Source organism: Mesoplodon densirostris, chromosome 14, assembly GCF_025265405.1.
Source record: "Mesoplodon densirostris isolate mMesDen1 chromosome 14, mMesDen1 primary haplotype, whole genome shotgun sequence".
NCBI classification, from domain to species: Eukaryota; Metazoa; Chordata; class Mammalia; order Artiodactyla; family Ziphiidae; genus Mesoplodon; species Mesoplodon densirostris.
In genome coordinates this window covers 40,127,501-40,148,868 of record NC_082674.1, presented here as the reverse complement: position 1 = coordinate 40,148,868, position 21,368 = coordinate 40,127,501, and the positions used below count along the sequence as shown (strand labels likewise).

The 21,368-nt window shown below is 37.4% G+C and overlaps 1 protein-coding gene across 3 annotated transcripts in view; it reads right to left on the bottom strand.

The window, feature by feature from the left end:
• PPP1R21 (protein phosphatase 1 regulatory subunit 21) overlaps positions 1-21,368 on the bottom strand; it is a 60,772-nt gene that overhangs the window by 15,363 nt on the left and 24,041 nt on the right. For 2 of the 3 annotated variants that reach the window (XM_060117663.1, XM_060117664.1), the window contains exons 12-16: positions 20,107-20,243; positions 10,674-10,766; positions 6,166-6,293; positions 3,569-3,721; positions 1,155-1,247 (exon numbers count right to left, since the gene is read on the bottom strand). In XM_060117663.1, the coding sequence (XP_059973646.1) occupies positions 1,155-1,247; positions 3,569-3,721; positions 6,166-6,293; positions 10,674-10,766; positions 20,107-20,243 (604 nt within the window). The remainder of the gene's footprint in view (positions 1-1,154; positions 1,248-3,568; positions 3,722-6,165; positions 6,294-10,673; positions 10,767-20,106; positions 20,244-21,368) is intronic. The other variant, XM_060117662.1, reaches the window with a different exon arrangement.

The following is a 21,368-nucleotide window of genomic DNA, read 5'->3' as shown; positions in this document are numbered from 1 at the left end:
CAATTACCACGTAGCACTGTTCATGATATTTTCCTGCCAGTATCCTACTGAAGCCTCCTAACAGTCCTACAATTCTCACGTCTCAAAGAGGAGAACTTCCCAGCAGCTCGACCACCTGCAAAGCTAACAAACAGAGCCAGGATGTGGGACCTCGTGTGTCTGGCTCATAAGTCTGATTCTTTTCACCATATCACACTGCCTCCCATTGGCTCAATTAATCCTTACGGGACCCTGAAAAGTAGATATTATCCTTGTTTTAGAGAGGCAGGATGTGAGACCGGGAGTGCTTATCAGACTAGCCTGCAGCTGGTCAATGGCAGAGTGGGAAAAGCAATAGCTCTGAAGTCAGACCATTCTGCTACTTACTAGCTACTATGGATAAAAGCTGTTTAATTTCTTTGAGCCTTACTTTCCTCACATAAAATAAGAAGGAAATCTAAAATAAATTTTTAAGATACTCCACATTTCACTGTTTGTCTCAGGAATTTTGTTTTTTAGGAATTATTATGTGGATTAAATTTTTAGTTTCAACATCCTCTTGAATTAATGTTGAAAAGGTAAGTGATATGTGTCCAATGAAAATAAGGTCGGCATAGGCAAAATACTGTCTCAGGTGAATTTGTGCTCTCTTTAAAATAAACATTTCCAAAACTAAAGCAAGCCAGGTGTTAAAGTAAATGAATCTCTGGCGAATGCTAAACTGGGGTCAGTTTGTGCCAACTTCTGAAAAAAATAGTACCACCTACCTCCACCTACCCCCCAAATTCAACTGATCAATTGAGCATTGGAAATTTTTCATTCCTGTCCATTTAGGAAATAAAAATAACTCACTGAGTCTAGCCACACACACCCTTTTTTGCCTTATTATTTCAGACGTTTAAATCTAGTTCCTAAATAATTAATCAGCATGGCCAGAGTGTGCTGATATTACTTTACTGGCAATCATAACACCAATTGAATCAGGATGACTTATTTAGGGTATCAACAAATGGTTTTCAATGAATTATGCTTATGGTGCTTTTTAGCATGTGTTAATTAACTTTACATGTTGACTTACATAGCCTTTTAAATTGCTCTATGTGTATGAAAACCTTTTATAGGGGATTTTATATTCATGCTCTTTAACAAGTACCATGATTTTCCCAATGCCATACCTGTTGTGCAAGGCCTTCTCGACTTTCAGTAGAGCTGAGAAGGACCCGGCGGTTTGCCAGTGCTTCTTCATAAGGCACAGATTCCAAGAGGGGCTATGGAAAAAGCATCATAAGAAATAAAGAAAAAGGTCGCATCATTTCCCTGATCTTACAAATAAGAATGCTAAATGAGGTTTGATAATTCAGATGTATGTCAACATAGACTAGTTCCTTTAATAGGCATAAAAAAGGAACTTTAAAAAAAAAAAAGAAAAGAAAAAGAATGAAGGTGAACATGTCATTCCAGTTATAAGCGACACTATCTAAAACCATAAGACTTGCACCAAAATAGACAGATGAAGGAATGGCATAGAAAATCTAGAAACAGACAAAAGCACATACAAAAATGTATTATGTGACAAATGTTGTATTTTTAAGTCAATGGAGAAAGGATAAGTCATGCAAGGACAATCAGTTAATAATTTAGAAAAATAACTATTTAGACCCCAATTTCATACCTATATCAGAATAAATAAATTCAAGATGGGCTGAAGATTTCAATCTAAAAAGTTCAGACCACAAAAATACTGGAGGAAAATATAGGTGAACTGACTTTCCAAGAGTCACCTGAGAATCACCACCGTAAAGAAAAAGCCTGGTTTGATGATATAAAAATTAAAACTTCTAAATTTTGAAAAATTACTACAGCAAACTGAGGAAAAATATTTCTGACATAAACAAAGGACTAAAATCCTTAACATAGAGTTCCTTCAACCCTAATTAGGAACATTTATTTAAAAACAGGTAAACAACTTGAACAGGAAATTGAAATAAATATAAACAGTAAATTTATGAAAGGATGTTCTATTTCAATAATAAGCAAAGAAATGAAAATTAGAACAATAACACGGAACCTCTTGTTTCTAAGATTGACAAATTAAATTTATGGGTTAAATTTATACTTCTATTGCTGGTAAGCTATAAATAGGTAACCTTTGAAACATTCACAGACTTTGAATGAGCAATTCCATTTTTAGGAATTAATCATAAAGATATAATTAAAACAATTAGGTAGCCTTCTACGTTTCTAGGAGTGTACAACCACTCTTATGGGTAATCTGGCAGTAAATATTAAAACTTAAAACCACATTATCCAGAACATTCCACCTCTCAGTAATCCACACATATGCTCAAGGAGGCGTTTACAAAGCTATCCATTGCAGTGTAATTCTAACAGTGAAAAACTGGAATCAACCTAAATGCCCACCAAAAAGAGACTACCTAAATGAACCACGGAATACCTATATCATAGATTTCAATGCTGTGTTTAAAATGAATAAAGTAGCCATCATATGTATTGATACAGACAGGTCTCTAAAACATATTTTAAATGAAAAAAGGAAGCTACACAATGAAACATGCATTTAAGTTAAAAAAAATTAGAAAAGTCTTTATATTCTTCATATTTTGCATATAGTTCAAAGTTTACAGAGATGAGTACAAATGCTCCAAGAGAGTCTGGAAGGTTACACACCAAACTGATAACTATAGTTACCTCTGGAGAGGAACTGGAATTAGGGATTGTAATTTACCTATAATGTTCTCATGTAATATAAGAATGTATTTATGCATTGTGTTACTAAAAGTTAGAAAGAAATAAAGAAAGGTAAATACACAAAGTTGCATGTGCAAGAATATCCCCTGTAGTATTGCATGTAACAGTGAAAAACAGGAAGCAACCTAAAAATCCACTAGCAATGGATGGCTTAATTAAATTATCACACATTTATAGAATGAAATACTATAGATGAAATACTAGATGCATTAAAATGATAGCAATTTATACTTATAGATATATATTTTTGTTATATAAAGATATCCACAATGCATTAAAGAGGAAAAAAAACAGATTCTAAAACAGTCTATGTATCCAGATACACTGCTTTTTATAATGTGTGTATGCGTGCACGCATGTATACACATTAAAATTTTATGGCTAAGAGGAGCTACCTTTGGGTTGTGGGATTTTCTTCTTCATGTACTGCTGTTTCTTCTGATTTATTTTTGCAATGATCATGTATTCTTATTATATTGAGAAAAAATTATAAATGTATTTCAATTTTTTTTATTTCTACAAGTTTAAGATTTTCTAAAGTTTGACACTTACTGGCTGCCTGGCTGTCTCACCCTAAACACTCTACCAGCCACTGGAAACGTTAAGTCTACTACGGCCTAGGAAATGAGATTCAGGTCTCTGTCCCATCCTCCTCTCCAAAGACCCCCCCCCGCCCCGCCACCTCGCAACACCCACCAACCACCTGTCCCTCAAAATTGTATAAAACCTAAACAATATGAACTGTGGGAAAACTTCTGCCATTCTCTGGAATTTTTCCAGATTTTCCCTCTGATTTAAATGTTAACAGCAGCTCACAAACCTTTCTCAAAGCCTTCATATACGCAGCAGCTTTTTTCTTGTATTGCAGCATGCATTCAGCTGAGAGAGGACTGATGAATCCACTCGCTGTCTTAGGCCCGTAGCTCAGGGAAGCAATGAAGTAGTCCACGTTGTTGCTGAAGAAAGATGCAATCTAAACCAAGTGTGACAAGAAGATAAATTTTGTTTTCCAATAATATATCTAAAATATATATCTAACAGTTTTCAGAGCAAAGTTAAGGATACTGAGAATGGAAATGAAATTTCAACACATGCTCAAAAGCCCACATTTATTTATTTGAAAAGAAGACATAGGGAATGATTTATAATAAACACAATACAGTATAAATTTGGAGACCAGATTTGTGACATGTCTTAATCTAGACAAATTCTACTGTTTCTAAAAACCAAGGCTGATTCTGATTTATTCTGTAGACAATGTTTATGAGCTGTTTACCTTACTAAGTCTGCCCCTGCTCTCAAAATATATACGTTTGGGTTTATACATTCCGTTTGCATTTTAACTTTGAATGTTTCATATTCCAACACAAGACATGACACAAGCATATTGAATATATGATCTCTACTTAAATTTCATTCTGTAAATCTCAATCTGTGCATTACAAATATAACAGGAAAGAAAGAGACTGAAAATTCAGCACACCCTTGTCATTTACAGATTTAACATTTGCTTAATCTATGTAAGCAACAACAAAGATCCATGGCTGTAATTTTGCTGAGCCGTGATTCTGAATCTACAGTGCTATACGAAATGGTGATATAAATAAAAATGTCTAAGAAAGTTATTAGCCAGAAAAATTAAAGTCCTCGATACATTAAAGAGTATTCTGTTTCAATAAATAAGAAAAAGTAACTTGTGAAACAAGAGTACTTTACCTTGGCAAAAACTGTTCAAAAAGTAAGCAATCACTCACTAATGGTCTAAAAGATTATTTTTTTCATTAATATTTTACTGTGTCAAATGAAATTCTATGTTAGGTAGTATTCAAGAAAATGAAAACTCTAAAAATCTTGAGCTGTATATTCCTTGTGTATGACATAGATACTACAGTGGTTGCATTTCAGTCATGGTAGTATATGGTGAGGTTTACTTTCTTTCCTCTCTCTAGTATTTCTACATTTCCCAAATGTTCTTTAACATGCATATGTTATACTTTCCTAGTGGATTTTTTTTAATTACAAATGATAAAATTTAGTTTAATCAAATCACATTAGCTAAGTATTAAGCTGCCACCAACTAATACTTAGTTCAGATACTTACTTTAGCTAAAAACCATTTATAAAAATTTCAGAGTGAAGATCAAGTACCTTTCCTTGAGACAACTCTTAAGGTTTCAGGCAAAGCAAATGTAAAATAAGCTATGAAGTATATAGGTATTTAATATTCCAGAGTTCTCCTAAAAAAGTGACAAATGCAGAGACTCTTGTAAAATGTCAACATTGTCTTTTTCCAGAATTGTTCACAATTGAATCAAAGTTAGAATCATCCTCAGAAAGTTTCCAGAATGCCTGTGGGTAAAAGTACTAAAGAGGAGGCAGCGGGGATGGTCTTCTGGCTAAGGAATCCTGTAGGCACTGACCTGCGAGCTAGCTGACAGATCCGAAAGGCAACAGCTTTTGTTACAGCACCAAACTTAGCAGACTGTCAGGAAGACTGGCCTGACTTTGGGAAAGGTGACACTGAATACCTAACATAACCTATGATCATTTCTGATTAACTTAAAACACTTGAAAAAAGTGTGCTCCTACTAAGGTCAACCTGTCAGAAAAATAAAGGTATATAACACAGATAGAGATTAGCACTTTCTTGAGAAATTATGTTGAGTCTGCTGAAAGAAATGGGCCAAGATAGTCCTGAATACAGTACTTTTAGTTTTCTACGTATGGGTAGTTCTCAGAGAAATCTTAGTCAGACTTTAGTCAGGCTTAGGCTTTGATGACAGCCACATGAACATGTGCTCTTAGAATGTGACCTGCTGAAACCAGTTATCCAAGACAGAACAATTTTTAAAGAAACTGCACTCTGGTCAGTTTATAATAACAATTAAGTACTTACTAATCCAAATGATCATTATCTAATATTAAGAATTCAATGAGAAGGCACATGTTGAAGTCACCTTAAAAGTACTTATTAAGGTACAAAACCACAGAAGTAGCATTATCACAAGTGTTGCCATAAAACAAACAAAAAACTTGGAGGGGAAAAAACAAAATATTAACAAAAGTCTTATAATTCTTTTTCTTTTTCTATATCCCAATTTCTGTATAGCAGACCTTTAATACACACAAGGATCTATAGTGAGACCACCTGGAATCTTTCAATAATCAAATATCTCATTAAAACATCAGAAGTGAGTGACCCACTTCCTCATCACAAATGCTTAACAGTAACTACCATATTGTTTCAAATATTAGGTAGGAAGGAGGAAAAGGGAGACAACTTTATTTTACAAAAAAGCCTGGTAATCGAAAATCCTTACACAGGTCAATTTTCCTACTAGGTCACTCAAAAAAAAAAAAAAAAGGAGCACATTTAAGAGTTGAATTTAATGTCAATATAAACCAGAGAAAAATTACCTTTCCTGCTCCATTTGTCAATGCCACTACTGATGACAGGATGCAATCATTAGTTGTTATGAGCTTCTGTGTTGCTGTTGGAAGTTCATGCTCTATTGTAGCCTTTTGACTATAATGTTTGGAAATATCTATAAACCCAATCAAATGAAAACTCATTACTATCTATATACAAGTTGTATACAGATAACCAGCCCGTTAACTTCTTATATCTACTCTTATAAATTTACAAGACAAATCTGACAAAAAATGGTCCCAAATATGAGGATTGTGCTGAATATCAATTAGGTCTCAAGTTCACATGGAAAGAATAGAGAGTAGTGAGGGTCTCAACACCATCCTGGTGTCTCTATTACAGCCCCTAGCAGGTGGGTCTCATTCTCCTTCATTTGAGTGTTAGCCCTTATTCTAGTGCGGGTAAAGGACCCTGAGCAATATTTACCAGTTAAAAACCTTGTTTTGATAGTCCAGCAGGCACAAACAAGAGTTTACATTGTGCTTATACAAACAAACCATGAGGCTGGAAAAGAACAGCCAACACAGGCACAATGTCCCACAGTCCTTATTGGATCTTAGCTGGTTTGCCAGTACATACTTTAACAATAAGAAAGGTCTGCATGGCCAAATAAGGATTGGATACTCTAGTATCTGGCTTCACATTCTATTGCCTCTAGTCCAAGAAAGTTATAACAAAGGCCTGTGGTTATGGAAGCGTAGAAGAGAGGCTTAGATATAAAAGTGTTGACAGAAACAGCAGTAGGTGAAATTGGCCAAACAGCTAAGCTTGGGGTTTTCTGGGTCTCTGAGAAATAAAGTAATTTCATCCTGGAAATAAGGGAAAATGGGAGAACTACCAAGACAACATTGATTTACAAGGAAGGGCAATTATATTTTTAAATAAAAAGGTGTTTATGATACAGCATCCTTTGAATTTTTTACAGTACTTCAGTTACAACAGCATTAATTATCATTACCAACAAAGCAAAAAATAAATCACAAAACATGAAAACTTTTAAAGCAGGTGTGTATACAGAGAATTTCATTTATTCAGAATCAAGAAATTTAGTTGATTTTAGACTATAGATAATTAAAAGGGAATAAGACTATCCAAAAAGAAAGGGTATTTGAGATTTAACCTAGTATGATAATGGTATTTAACAAAATTACTGTTTTATGAATAAGGTTACTTTTACTGAAATTTAAAACTAGGAAATAGCATTATTTATATATACTGTGTTATATACACATATACATAAACTTTTACATAAATAAACTTTTAATTTAAGATAGTCTTAGATTTACAGAAAAATTACAGAGAGTTTCTGGATACCCGTAGCCAGTTTTCACTATTGTTAACATCCTACACTACTATGGTACAGTTCTCACAGTGAAGGAACCAACTAATTGGCAATTACTATTATGTTTAATATTTCTTAAAAATAAATGAGGGCCTCCCTGGTGGCGCAGTGGTTAAGAGTCCGCCTGCCGATGCAGGGGATACGGGTTCGTGCCCCGGTCTGGGAGGATCCCATATGCCGCGGAGCGGCTGGGCCCGTGAGCCATGGCTGCTGGGCCTGCGCATCCGGAGCCTGTGCTCCGCAACGGGAGAGGCCACAACAGTGAGAGGCCCGCATACCGCAAAAAGAAAATAAATAAATAAATAAATAAATAAATAAATGATTATCCTCTATATATCCATAAGATATCCAAGTGAATGAAAATTCAATTGGAACACTGAACATTTTTTTGTATACTGAACTTGCTAGCCCCTAGAGTAGACATTTTCTTTCTATACACCACAGAAAGTTTTATTCAATATTTTACTGTCTGTATACAATGCTATATAATACAACTGGGTTGGTAGGCAATCTTGGTTGATTGGTGTAGGTGATTGAAATACTTATAAAAGATGAACAATACTAAGAATCCTCCCATGGCTTCTAGTGGATCAGAGCTACTGTAGTTTGACTATAATAATTCTCCCAATCCAACTGTTTACTCTTTATCGAGTCCAAATATTTTCATTATTTAGGGTGTGCCTCGACATTAAAGTTTAACTCCAAAAAGTACAAGGAAATCATGTGACCTAGACAAGAGATTTATTTCCTTTTATGTTTCCTATGAGTCTACCTACTTTAGACTTGAGACCAAAGATCAAACAATTCTCACTTAGAATGCCTCTTGTTAAAAGATTAATTCACTTCCATTTTAATTCCTTGTGGGATCCACATTTTTATAAATCTCTCTCTTTTTATACTAAGACCAGCCTGCCTTCTTTTTTTTTTTAATAACTTTATTTATTTGTTTATTTAATTTATTTTTGGCTGCATTGGGTCTTCGTTGCTGCGCGCGGGCTTTTTCTAGTTGCGGCGAGAAGGGACTACTCTCTGTTGCAGTGCACGGGCTTCTCCTTGCGGTGGCTTCTCTTGTTGCAGAGCACAGGCGCTAGGGCGCGCGGGCTTCCGTAGTTGTGGCACATGGGCTCAGTAGTTGTGGCTCGCGGGCTCTAGAGCACAAGCTCAGTAGTTGTGGCACACAGGCTTAGTTGCTCCGCGGCATGTGGGATCTTCCCAGACCAGGGCTCGAACCTGTGTCTCCTGCATTGGCAGGCAGATTCTTAACCACTGAGCCACCAGGGAAACCCCAGCCTGCCTTATTGATTGCCTTCCTTCCTTCCTTCTTCCCAACTTGGACCAAGCAATTAAGGGCAAAGCATCAAGGGAAAAGATTTGAAATAAAAGTTCTCTTAAAAACAAAGTATATTCTGGTAATGCCAGTTAATGCTCACTCTGAGTTTTCATGAGAGATACACAATAGTCTTCCAACTGGGTAAGAAGACAGATTTGAACTGTAAAACTAGCAACAAGAGGCCATAATCTGCTTGCCAACCATCCTTCATGTTTCCCAGTATTCTCTCTTTATATTATGTTCACTTTCAAGGACAGAAACAAGCAGAGGCACAAAGGGGGCTAAGGGAGCCTCTGATCCTCCTCTGATAATCTCCACCAGCTCATAGCAAATAATAATAGTAACATTCTTTGATTTGGACCACTTGGCATCTTATGTCATATATGAACAAAAGCATTTTTAGAAAACTCAGAAGTAATTATTTATAGAAATATAAATAAAATCAAGATTTTTAAAAATGTAAATGAAGCTTTAAGATCCTCAATGGACAGCTACCCTCCATTGTTCTAGCCTCTCTTTTATCAAAATTCTAGAGAAAACACTAGCAGGAACAAATCATAACATTAGCATAGGAAAACTTAGGAAACAAAACCAAAAAACCTGTAGCCACAGAGCTACTTGGGGTTTCAATGGCCTAGTTCTACGTTACGTAAAGTTCTGGAATAGAGGACTATGGTTAAGACTGAGCTCCCCGAACCAAAAGCTGCACAGGAAAAAGGTACCAGTCCCCTGGGTTTTCTAGGGACCAGACTAGGTTCTGCAGGGTTGGGGCTGCCTCTTGTCACCTGCCACCAAGACTGTCTATGCAAGCTGTGATTCCTGCAACCCGGGTTAGCTCCAGAAGTGCAGTGACTTTTAAAGTTCCTTATAATTGAAGACAAGCCACAGGAAGGACCATTTTCCAGACTGAATGGTAAGGTAGTACTGGGTAATTCCACCGAAACTAAGAATGATTCCCAGTAACATAGGTTATGTGGTTATGTGCCAATCTATAGAAAGGCCCCAAATATACCCATCTTATACATGCCATCCAACAAAGTTTTAAGTGTTTAAAAAGTATTTTCTGTGAAACCAGCAATTGGTCACTAGTTGCACACTAAACACCACAGCGAAAAATCTAGGCACCTGGGCTATTTCCAATAGTCCTTAATAATTGCTCCTGCCCTCCTCTCCTCCCCCTGCTCCAACAGTCTTCAAAAGGAAAAGAACGGAGGAAAAAAACCTAGAAGCCATGCAGAAATATAGATTAAAAAATCAGGACTCAGAATCACATGCTAGGAAGCAAATGAAATGGCCGTCGACAAGCATATTCTTAGAAGCACATAGCAACCAAAAACTGACCAAAGCTTGAAAACAGACCTTCATTCCTTAAGGCTCTCCTGAACAAAACAGGACTTATAATGGGTACTCTAAACACAAAAATACACAGGAGGGTAGAAAACCAGTGCATTCTTTCTGGGATCTTTAAACCTTCATTTCCTCAGTTCCTTCATGTTTGGGCTCTAACAAGTGCAGTATTTTGCTAAATGCCTCTGAATAGCATGTCTGGCTTGATAAAATTCATACACCTGCCTTAAGTCAGTGTAATGTATTTTTGGCTAAAGTTCCGTGCACGAGGGTTTCTCTTCAGCACTTTGTTTACCTTCAGGAAAGAAGCAGATGGGAAAAGCAGAAGGCAGTAAGCTGTGCACTTCAACGTTAAGCCAAATGCTACTAAACCTTTATCTGGGGTCTATTAGCCTTGGCAGTATTTGTTTAAATCTCATTCAGGCAGATCTGGGAAAATGGGACAAAGCTTATTTATGTTCTTTTCCAAGCCTCACCTTTCATGACATCATGAAATCCATGCAGAGCAGCACCAACATTTGTTAAGACAGAACCGTAGTTTGTCCGAAGGAGTCCATCTGGCTCCATACCTAGGAAACCAAGATCACAAACCTAAGCATTTTCCCAGAAGAATTCACCTGAAAAACTGACAGCCCACCATCTCCCCTCTACTTTTGGGAAGACAGAGTGAATACTGATTGTGATATGTTGAAAATAATGGCTCTTAAAATCATTGTAGACACATTCAGATAGAATGGCGTTAATTACAGGGATCTAAACTGATTTGCATCCCCCATGTCCACAGATATAAACGGTTACAAGAATCAAAATTAAATTGCTAAGCAGGATTATGTCTTTCATGATTCTGTTTGAAATGAAAGCCTTTGTGAATTTCACCTTGTTACTACAGAACACATTTCTCATTTTGTGCTTTCCCTACATATTATTGTTTGCTGAACATCACTAAAAACACTATTATTCAAACATCACAGTTCCAATTCTGGCATGACAGCATAAGCAAGCTCCACATATCCAATCACCAGCACAACTGGTGCAAATGATTTTAAAATAACCACTTTAAACTCTAGAAATTATCCTAAGGGCATACAGCAAGTGAAGAAACATTTAATCAAGAAAATCTATATTAACTCAGTAAGAATAGCAAGAGTCTGTGGTATGTGAACCAGAACCCACTCCGTCCCCTCACCAGTCAGTGAGCTAGAAATCCCAGTCCAGAGGGTGCAGCCAAGAACACAAGGCTCCCTCTCCCCTAACTCAGCTGGAGGGCTGCATTCCTTATCTCACTCTCAGCTACCTGTTGCTGAGGCTAAGTTCTAAGTATGACTCCGAGGTGGGGGGTTCTCTTCTTTTACCCAGCCCCGACTTGTGGGATGGAGGCTCTACGTGGGCATGGTGCTGCTGAGAATCTGTGGCCCTGATCACCCTGGCCCCAGCTCATTAACAGGAGTTCCATGCTGAAACAGGCAAGCTGAGGAGACCAGCAGCTGCTGCCCTACCCTCTCCGCGGAGTGCTCAGCTACTAATGCAGGGGTGTCACTCTGAGAGAAGTGCGTCACTGTCATCACCCCCTGCACAGAACCATGGCTCAGAGACTTAACCCAAGGGAGAAACAGTTCTTAAAACAGAAAGCTCTGAATCTCTTCCCAAAGGAATTGACTTAATTCACAACAGACTGTGGAGAAGTTCAAGCCTAGGGATACTCTCAAAAATAATGGCACTTGGGCTGAAGGTAATTTGGAGGAAATTGGTGGATTCATTGGAGATATAAGGTAGACTGACACCTATGGTCAACCGATTCTTAACAAGGGTGCCAAGACCATTCAATAGGGAAGGGATAGTCTTTTCAATAAATGGTGCTGAGACAACTAGATGTCCACGTGCAGAAGATGAAGTTAGAGCCTTACCTCACACCATATACAAAAATTAACTCAAAATGGATCAAAGACCTAAATGTAAGAGCTAAAACTATAAAACTCTTAGAAGAAAACATAAGGGTAAGTCTTCACAACCTCATATCTGACAACAGTTTCTTAGATATGACACCAAAAGCCTGAGCAACAAAAGAAAAATAAATGTGACTTCATCAAAATTAAAAACTTTTGTACTTCAAAGGATACCATTAAGAAAATGAAAAGATAACCCACAAAAATGGAAGAAAATCTTGCAAATCACATATCCAATAAGGGATTTGTACCTAGAATATATAAAGAACTCTTATAACTCAATAATAAAAAGACAACCCAGTTGGAAAATGGAGAAAGGATCTGAGCAGACATATCTCCAAAGAAGATATACAAATGGCCAATAAGGACACAAAAGGATATTCAACATTATTAGACACCAGGGTTATGCAAATCAAACCCACAATGAGATACTACTTCAAAAAGTCAGATAATAACATGAGGATGGCAAAAATCAAAAAGTTATATAATATGGGGGGAGATCCACATGGCAGAGTAGAGGGACATGGCACTCAGCTCCTCCCACACATACAACAAAAATACATCCACATGTGGAACAATTCTCATAGAACACCTACTGAAAGCTGGCAGAAGCTCTCATACAACCAAAGCTGAAAAACAGATCCCTGAGTAACTGGGTAGGACAAAGGGAAAAGGGAGAAGAAGAGGAAGCGGGATGGGACCCACACACCTGGGAGGGAGGAGGGTTCCCTCACCCTGGGAACCTCCTTCAACAGCTGGGAGGTCCACCAAGACAGAAAGGGAGCTTCAAAGGTTCTAGAGGAGAATGCAGGAGCTGGCCTGCAGCCCTGCAGGGTAGAGAGAGACAAAAATAGATGGTCCTTGCCATGCTGCCGCACTTCCTAGCCACAGACACAGCTGCTGGCATGTGCAGCAGCTGGGTGCTGAAACTCGGGCTCAGCAGACAGACCCAGGGAGAGGACTCAGTTTGGCTACATGGACATAGCCCAAAGGGCCCAGAGTGTGGCCTGGGGCCACAAATAGGGGTGCATGCAGACAGAACACGAGCCTGCCATAGGAAGCCCACTGCCAACACAGGAAGGGAGGGGCATAGATCCCACCGCAGCAGCCTCATCATCAATGTGCTCACAGTGGGACAAGGCTCCAGCTGCTACGGGTTTTGTGAATTTTGTGGGCATGCACACGAGGAGGTGGGGCTGAAATCTGAGCCAGCTACAGGTGCTTCCGAAGTGGAGACAGCCTCTGAGGGCAATGCCAGCAACAGTGAACTTTGTGGGAATGCACATCAGGTGGCAGGCAGTGTCACAGAGTAGCACATACTGGCAGACAGCTCCTGGGGAAGAACACGCAGTGGCTCCTTTTCCAGAGGGAGCACTCTAGTTCCACCTACTGCATACCACAGCTTAGAACCACATCTGGGGTCTTCTACTCCAACAACTAGGGAGCAGACCCTGACCCTTGCCAGGGCTGTGACAAGCACAGAGCAAAGAGGACACCACCCAATATCCAGTGCAGGCTCTGGTCATCACAACACAAAACACACCACTTAGCAAGGGGACAAGGGCCAGTACACTCTGAAGAAAGATGTGGCAAGCATCCATACCAAAAACAGCCCTTGCACCAAAAATACTGGACTCACACAGTCTATACAGGATTGCTCCCTCATAAAAACAGACCTTCAAGACAACAGTAGATAACTGTTTCTCCTAAATTTATAGAATCAGAGAAATATAAATCAAGTGAAAAAGCAGAGGTACTACTCCCAATTAAAAGGACAAGAGAGGGCTTCCCTGGGGGCGCAGTGGTTGAGAGTCCGCCTGCCGATGCAGGGGACACAGGTTCGTGCCCCGGTCCGGGAAGATCCTGCGTGCCACAGAGCGGCTAGGCCCGTGAGCCATGGCCGCTGAGCCTGCGCGTCCAGAGCCTGTGCTCTGCAACGGAAGAGGCCACAACAGTGAGAGGCCCATGTACCGCAAAAAAAAAAAAAAAATGCTGAAGGAATTAAGAAAGACTATTGATAGAAATGCAGATTACTGTAATAAGGAACTAGAAACTATAAAAAGGAGTCAATCAAATCAGATACCTCAATTGCCAAGGTAAAAGTTGAGACAAAGAAAATAAACAGCAAACTAAATAATGCAAAATAATGAATAAGTGATCTGGAAGATAGAATAATGGAAATCATCCTATCAGAACAGAAGACAGGACAAATGAAAAAAATTAAAGCAACATATGAAATCTATGGGATAATATAAAGCATGCTGATCTACGTATAATAGGAATCCCAGAAGAAGAACAGAAAAGGGGATCAAAAATTATTTGAAGAAATTACGGCTGAAAACTTCCCAAGCCTAAAGAAGGAAACAGATATCCAGGTACAGGAAGCACAGAGGGTCCCAAACAAGATGAACCCAAACAGATCAACACCAAGACATAGCATACTTAAAATGGCAAAAGCAAAAGATAAAGAGAGGATTCCAAAGGAAGCAAGAGAAAAACAGAGTCAGTTACAAGGGAACCCCCATAAGGCTAGCAACTGATTTCTCTACAGGAACTTTGCAGGCCAGAAGGGAGTAGCTAGATACATTTAAAGTCCTGACAGGGAAAAACCTGCAACCTAGGATATTCTACTCAGCAAGATTATCATTTAGAATAGAAGGAGAGATACAGAATTTCTCAGGCAAGCAAAAACTAAAAGAATACAGCAATACTGAACCTATCCTAAAAGAAATATTGAATGGTCTTCTCTAACTAAAAAAGAAGCAAGAATGTATAGGAAAGAGAAAATCGGAAAGGCAAATATGTAAAAAGATTGAAGATCACTTACTAAGTCAGTACATAGATTTAAAAAAAATTTTTTAATTAAAAAAATTCTGTGAAAGCAATTATAACTATGATGAAAGCAAAAGGATAAACATGCAGATGTAAAATAGGACATCAAAATCAGGAAATGCGGAGGACACAAGTAAGAAAATGTAGATCTTTTAGAATGTGTTTGAGCTTATATGACTACCAGTCCAAAGCAAGTAGATATAGTTATGGGTTAACATACTTGAAAACCAGGGTAACCACAAATCAAAAACATAAAACAGATTCACAAAAACCAAAAAGAAAGGAAATCAAGCATAATACAAAAGAAAACCACAAAAGCAAAAATAAAGAAGAATGAAGAAATACAAAATCAACTGGAAAGCAAGGTTTAAAATGGCAATAAATATGTACTTATCAATAATTACTTTGAATGTCAGTGGACTAAATGCTCCTCTCAAAAGACAAAGAGTGGTAGATTGAATAATAAAACAAGAACCTACAATATGCTGCCTATAAGAGACCCACTTAAAGGCAAAAGACACACAAAGATTGAAAGTGAGGAGATGAAAAAAGATATTTCATGCAAGTGGAAATGACAAGAAAGCAGGAGTAGTAATACTCCTATCAGACGAAACAGGCTTTAAAACAAAGGCCATAAAGAAAGACAAAGAAGGACACTGTATAATGATAAGAGGATCAACACAAGAAGAGGATATCACAATCATTAACATACATGCACCCAATATAGGAGCTCCTAAATACGTAAAACAAATACTAACAGACATAAAGGGAGAAAATGACAAGAATACAATAATAGTAGGAGACTTTAACACCACAGTGACATCAATGGACAGATCTTCCAGAGAGAAAATCAATAAGGCAACAGAGTTCCTAAATGACACAATAGAACAGTTAGACTTAATTGATATCTACAGGACACTATATAAAAAAAAAATAGAATACACATTCTTTTTCCAAGGGCACATGGGACACTCTCTAGAACAGACCACAAACTAAGACCCAAAACAAGCCTCAACAAACTTAAAAGGACAAAAATTATTTCAAGCACCTTTTCTGACCACAAGGGCATGAAACAAGAAATCAACCACAGAAAGATAAATGAGAAAAAAATGGTTATATGGCGACTAAACAACATGCTACTAAAAAACCAATAGGTCAACAATGAAGTCAAAGAGGAAATTAAAAAATACCTTGAGACAATGAAAACACAACCATACAAAATCTATGGGATGCAGCAAAAGTAATCCTAAGAGGGAAGTTCATAGTGATACAGGCCTATCTCAAATAAACCTAAACTACCACCTGAAACAATCAGAAAAAGAACAAAATCTAAAGTCAGCAGAAGGAAGGAAATAATAAAGATCAGAGAGTAAATAAATAAAATAGAGATTTTTAAAAACAACAGAAAAAAATCAATAAAACCAAGAGCTGGTTTTTTGAAAGGATAAACAAAATCAACAAACCACTGGCCAGGCTCACCAAGAAGAAAATAGAGAGGGCCCAAATAAACAAAATAAGAAATGAAAGAGGAGAAATAACAACCAATACTGCAGAAATATAAAAAAATCTTAAGAAAATATTATGAACAGTTATATGCCCAAAAAAATGAACAACCTAGAAGAAATGGACAAGTTTCTAGAAACATACAGACTGCCAAAAAGGAATCAAGAAGAAACAGATAATCTAAACAGACTGATCACTAGAAGTAAAATAGAATCTGTAATTTAAAAAAAAAACCTCCCTGCAAACGAAAGTCCTGGACCCGATAGCTTCATTGGGGAATTCTACCAAACATACAAAGAAAAACTTACACCTATCCTTCTCAAACTCTTCCAAAAGACTGAAGAGGAAAGAACACTCTCAAAGTAATTCTATGAAGCCACTCTCACACTGATACCAAAACCAGAAAAAGACACTACCAAAAAAGAAAATTACAGGCCAATATCTTTGATGAATATAGAAGCAAAGATTGTCAAAAAAAGTTTAGCAAACCAAATCCAAGAACACATAAATAGGATCATACACCATAATCAAGCTGGATTCATTCCAGGGTCACAGGATGGTTCAACATATGCACATCAATCAATGCGATACACCACATGAACAAAAGAAAAGACAAGAAACATATGATCATATCAACAGATGCAGAAAACGCATTTGACAAAATTCAACATCCATTCATGATAAAAACTCTCACCAAAGTGTGTATAGAGGTAACAAATTTCAACATAATAAAAGTCATTTATGACAAACCCAGAGCCAACATAATATTAAGTGATGAAAAGCTGAATTCTGGAACAAGGCAAGGATGCCCACTTTCATCACTTCTATTCATCATAGTATTGGAAGTCCTAGCCACAGCAATCAGACAAAAAAAAAGAAACAAAAATATCCAAATTGGAAGGGAAGAGGTAAAATTGTCATTATGTACAGATAACATAATACTCTATATAGAAAACCCTAAAGACTCCACACAAAACTATTAGAACTCATAAATGAATTCAGTAAGGTAGCAGGATATAAGATTAATATAGAGAAATCTGTTACATTTCTTTACACTAACAATGAAATACCAGAAAGAGAAAGTAAAAAACAATTTTGTTTAAAATCATATCAAAAAAAAAAAAACAACCTAGGAATAAGCCTAACCAAGGTGGTGAAAGACTTATAAGCTGAGAACTATTAAACATTGATAAAGGAGGGCTTCCCTGGTGGTGCAGTGGTTGAGAGTCTGCCTGCTGCTGCAGGGGACACGGGTTCGTGCCCCGGTCCGGGAAGATCCCACATGCCGCGGAGCAGCTGGGCCCATGAGCCACAGCCGCTGGGCCTGCATGTCCAGAGCCTGTGCTCCGCAGCGGGAGAGGCCACAACAGTGAGAGGCCCGTGTACCACACACACACACACAAAAGTCTACAAATAATAAATGCTGGAGAGGGTGTGGAGAAAAGGGAACCCTCCTACACTGCTGGTGGGAATATAGATTGGTACAGCCACTATGGAATGCTCCAGTGATCCCACTCCTGGGCATATATAGGGAAAAGACAAAAACTCTAATTCAAAAAGATACATGCACCCCAATGTTAACAGAGGCACTATTTACAACAGCAAACATATGGAAGCAACCTAAGTGTCCATTGACAGATGAATGGATAAAGAAGATGTGGTATATTTATACAATGGAATATTACTCAGCCATAAAAAATAATGAAATAATGCCATTTGCAGCAACACAGATGGACATGGAGATTATTATACTAAATGAAGTAAGTCAGACAGAGAAGGATAAATATTATATGACATCACTTATATGTGGAATCTAAAAAATAATACAAATGAACTCATTTATAAAACAGAAACAGACTCACAGACGTACAAAACAAACTTATGGTTATCAAAAGGGAAGCAGGGGAGGGATAAATTAGGAGTATGGAATTAACTGATACACACCACTATATATAAAATAAACAACTAGGATTTACTGTATAGCACAGGGACTATATTCAATATCTTATAATAACCAATAATGGAAAAGAGTTGAAAAAAAGGATACACACACACCACACACACACAAATGCTGTACACTTGAAACTAACACAATGTTGTAAAACAACTATATTTCAATTTAAAAAAAAGAAGAAATTTTTTTATAATTCACATAATAAGTGTTGGTGTGGATGTGGAAAAATTGGAACCCTGCTGCTGGTGGGAATATTAAATGGTACACATGCCTTGGAATACAAGGTAGCAGTTCCCCCAACAATTAAACATAAAATTACCACATGACCCAGCAATTCCACTCTGAGGTATATACGCAAGAGAAATGAAAAGATATGTCTACTCAAAAACTTGTTCACAGGGCTTCCCTGGTGGTGCAGTGGTTGAGAGTCCGCCTGCCGATGCAGGGGACATGGGTTCGTGCCCCGGTCCACGAAGATCCCACATGCCATGGAGCGGGGGGCCTGTGAGCCATGGCCGCTGGGCCTGCGTGTCCGGAGCCTGTGCTCCACAACGGGAGAGGCCACAACAGTGAGAGGCCCGCATACCGCAAAGACAAAAAAAGAAAACTTGTTCACAGATGTCTACAGCATCATTATTCACAATAGCCAAAAGGTGGAAACAACCCAAATGTCCATCAACTGATAGGCAGATAAATAAAATGTGATATATCCATCCAATGGAATATTATGCTGCAATAAAAAGGAATGAAATACCTATACATGCTACAACTTGGATGAATCTTGAAAATATTATGCTAAGTGAAAGAAAGCAGTCACAAAAGACCACAGATTATATGATTCCATTTATATGAAATGTTCAGAACAGGCAAATCTATAGACAGAAAGTAGATTAATGGTTGCTTGGTACTGGGCAAGGAACAGAACAGGGGAATAAGAGGGTGATAGCTAAAGTATACAGGGTTTCTTCTTAAGGTGATGAAAATATTCTAAAACTGACTGTAGTGTTGATGCACACGTCTGTGACTATAGTAAAAACTACTGAACTGTACACTTTAAATGGGTAAATTGTATGGTATGTAAATTATATCACATTTAAGCTGTTACAAAAAACAAATAATCAAATCACTACTACAAAAATCATGGTTTTCTTACAAACATCATTTAAACTGAGGTCCATTCAATGACCTGAAAATACTTTTTTCAAATTAAAACAAAGGGCAACAAACAGCATTTTTTTCCCCAAGACTTTCAACCTTTACATTTTGGGGCTTTGTTATGATACAGTTCCTCTAAAAATAGCACTTTTACTATTAACCTTCCCTTATGCTACCTGTTGGAATGTTGCTACGAATTCTTACGCTTTGCCCCTCTCCATTTAAAAAAGAGGAAGGAGAGAAAGAGATTTAATATTTAATGTTATGTCTTCGATACCTGATATTGTACATTCTTAATTTAACTTAATCACATTTACCTCTGTTTTATAAGTGGGAAAACAGAAGCAGAGAAGTGATTTGCCCAAGACCCTAAATGTATAAGGAGCTGGAGGATTTGAATTCAAGTTTTTCTGACCCCAGGTCCTAGGCTCTTCTTACTCCGACACGCCAAACCACCTCCCTTCTCAAGCTTCTTGTACTCTAAGTTCTTCAAGTTGAACCATGAGTAACAAACACGCTTACTTGGCAAGGCGAGAAGACTAATGTAAGTCTGCAGCTTCTCAAACACAGCTGTCATCTTTTTCATGTCCTGGGACAGCTCTAGATTCCTGGCTCGTAATGCAGACGTGCAAAGGGAAGCTTCACATTCTTCTTCTAAACTAAGAATGGGCAGATTTTATAAAAGTGAGCATCCTGAACGATTTTCAACTAGCTATAAGAAACCATCTAAATTCTCAAACATCTATATCCGAAGAGAGAATTTACCAAAAAAAGGAATTTTATCTCATTTACAAGGTTCCATTTTTTATACCATAATACATACGCCTGCTTGCTGCAAACGCCAATGCAGCAAAAGACGACTAAATGGAAGAAAAAATAAAGGGAGGTGCCCATTATCTTTCCATCCTGAGAGCAGCAAAAACATGTTTCCCTTAAAAATATTTTCAGGAGAAAAATATTTCATAGACTGAATTCCTAAAGATAATTAATTACACAGGAACTAGGAGAGAAAATCATTGAGAAATCTTTTTTCAGTGTATGTAGGTTCAAAAGTCAAATAGATTGGAAAAAATAATCTATAGGCTCAATACAAAAATAAACGCTTAACATTCATAAAATACATTTTACCATTTTCAATTTTAAATGGTGCTTTGGAAAACTTAATTATAAGGTTAAGAAAAACTATATTGACTCTTAAGAGTGTTTATTTAAAATGTGCAGTAATCAAGTAAAATGCTTTTTACACAAAGTTACGAAAGTTATTAGCACAGAATGATAATCATATCCATTTCCTTGACCTTGCCTCTTCTCTTCTACTTATTTATAGCAAACAGCTTCATTCAGTACTAAGCCCATTTACTACTAATGAACATGTCATCTTGTCAACGAAAGTGGTATTTAAACCAATGACCAAAAAATTGCCTAAAAACATGAATACCTGATAAGGTAGGGCTGAAGGCATATGGAACAGAACATTCCAAGAATAGGAATCTTAAATCAAGAAAGGACTTATCCAGTGTTTCTAAAAATGTAATAGTGAAAAAATAAATTAAGATAAAATAACAATACTTAACTGTTTCAAGTAGTAAATACCACTTTTGCAATGGTTCTTTTTTTTTTAATAGGAGAAAAACAAATTTAATTACATATGTAGGGGAGTCCACAAAGACAATGAGACTCAAGGGCAAGTGGGGCAACTGAGGCTTATATATGCCATCCTGAGGTAAGGAATGGGATAGGAGCCTGGAGAAGGGGAAGTCACAAGATGATAAGAAGAGCAGATG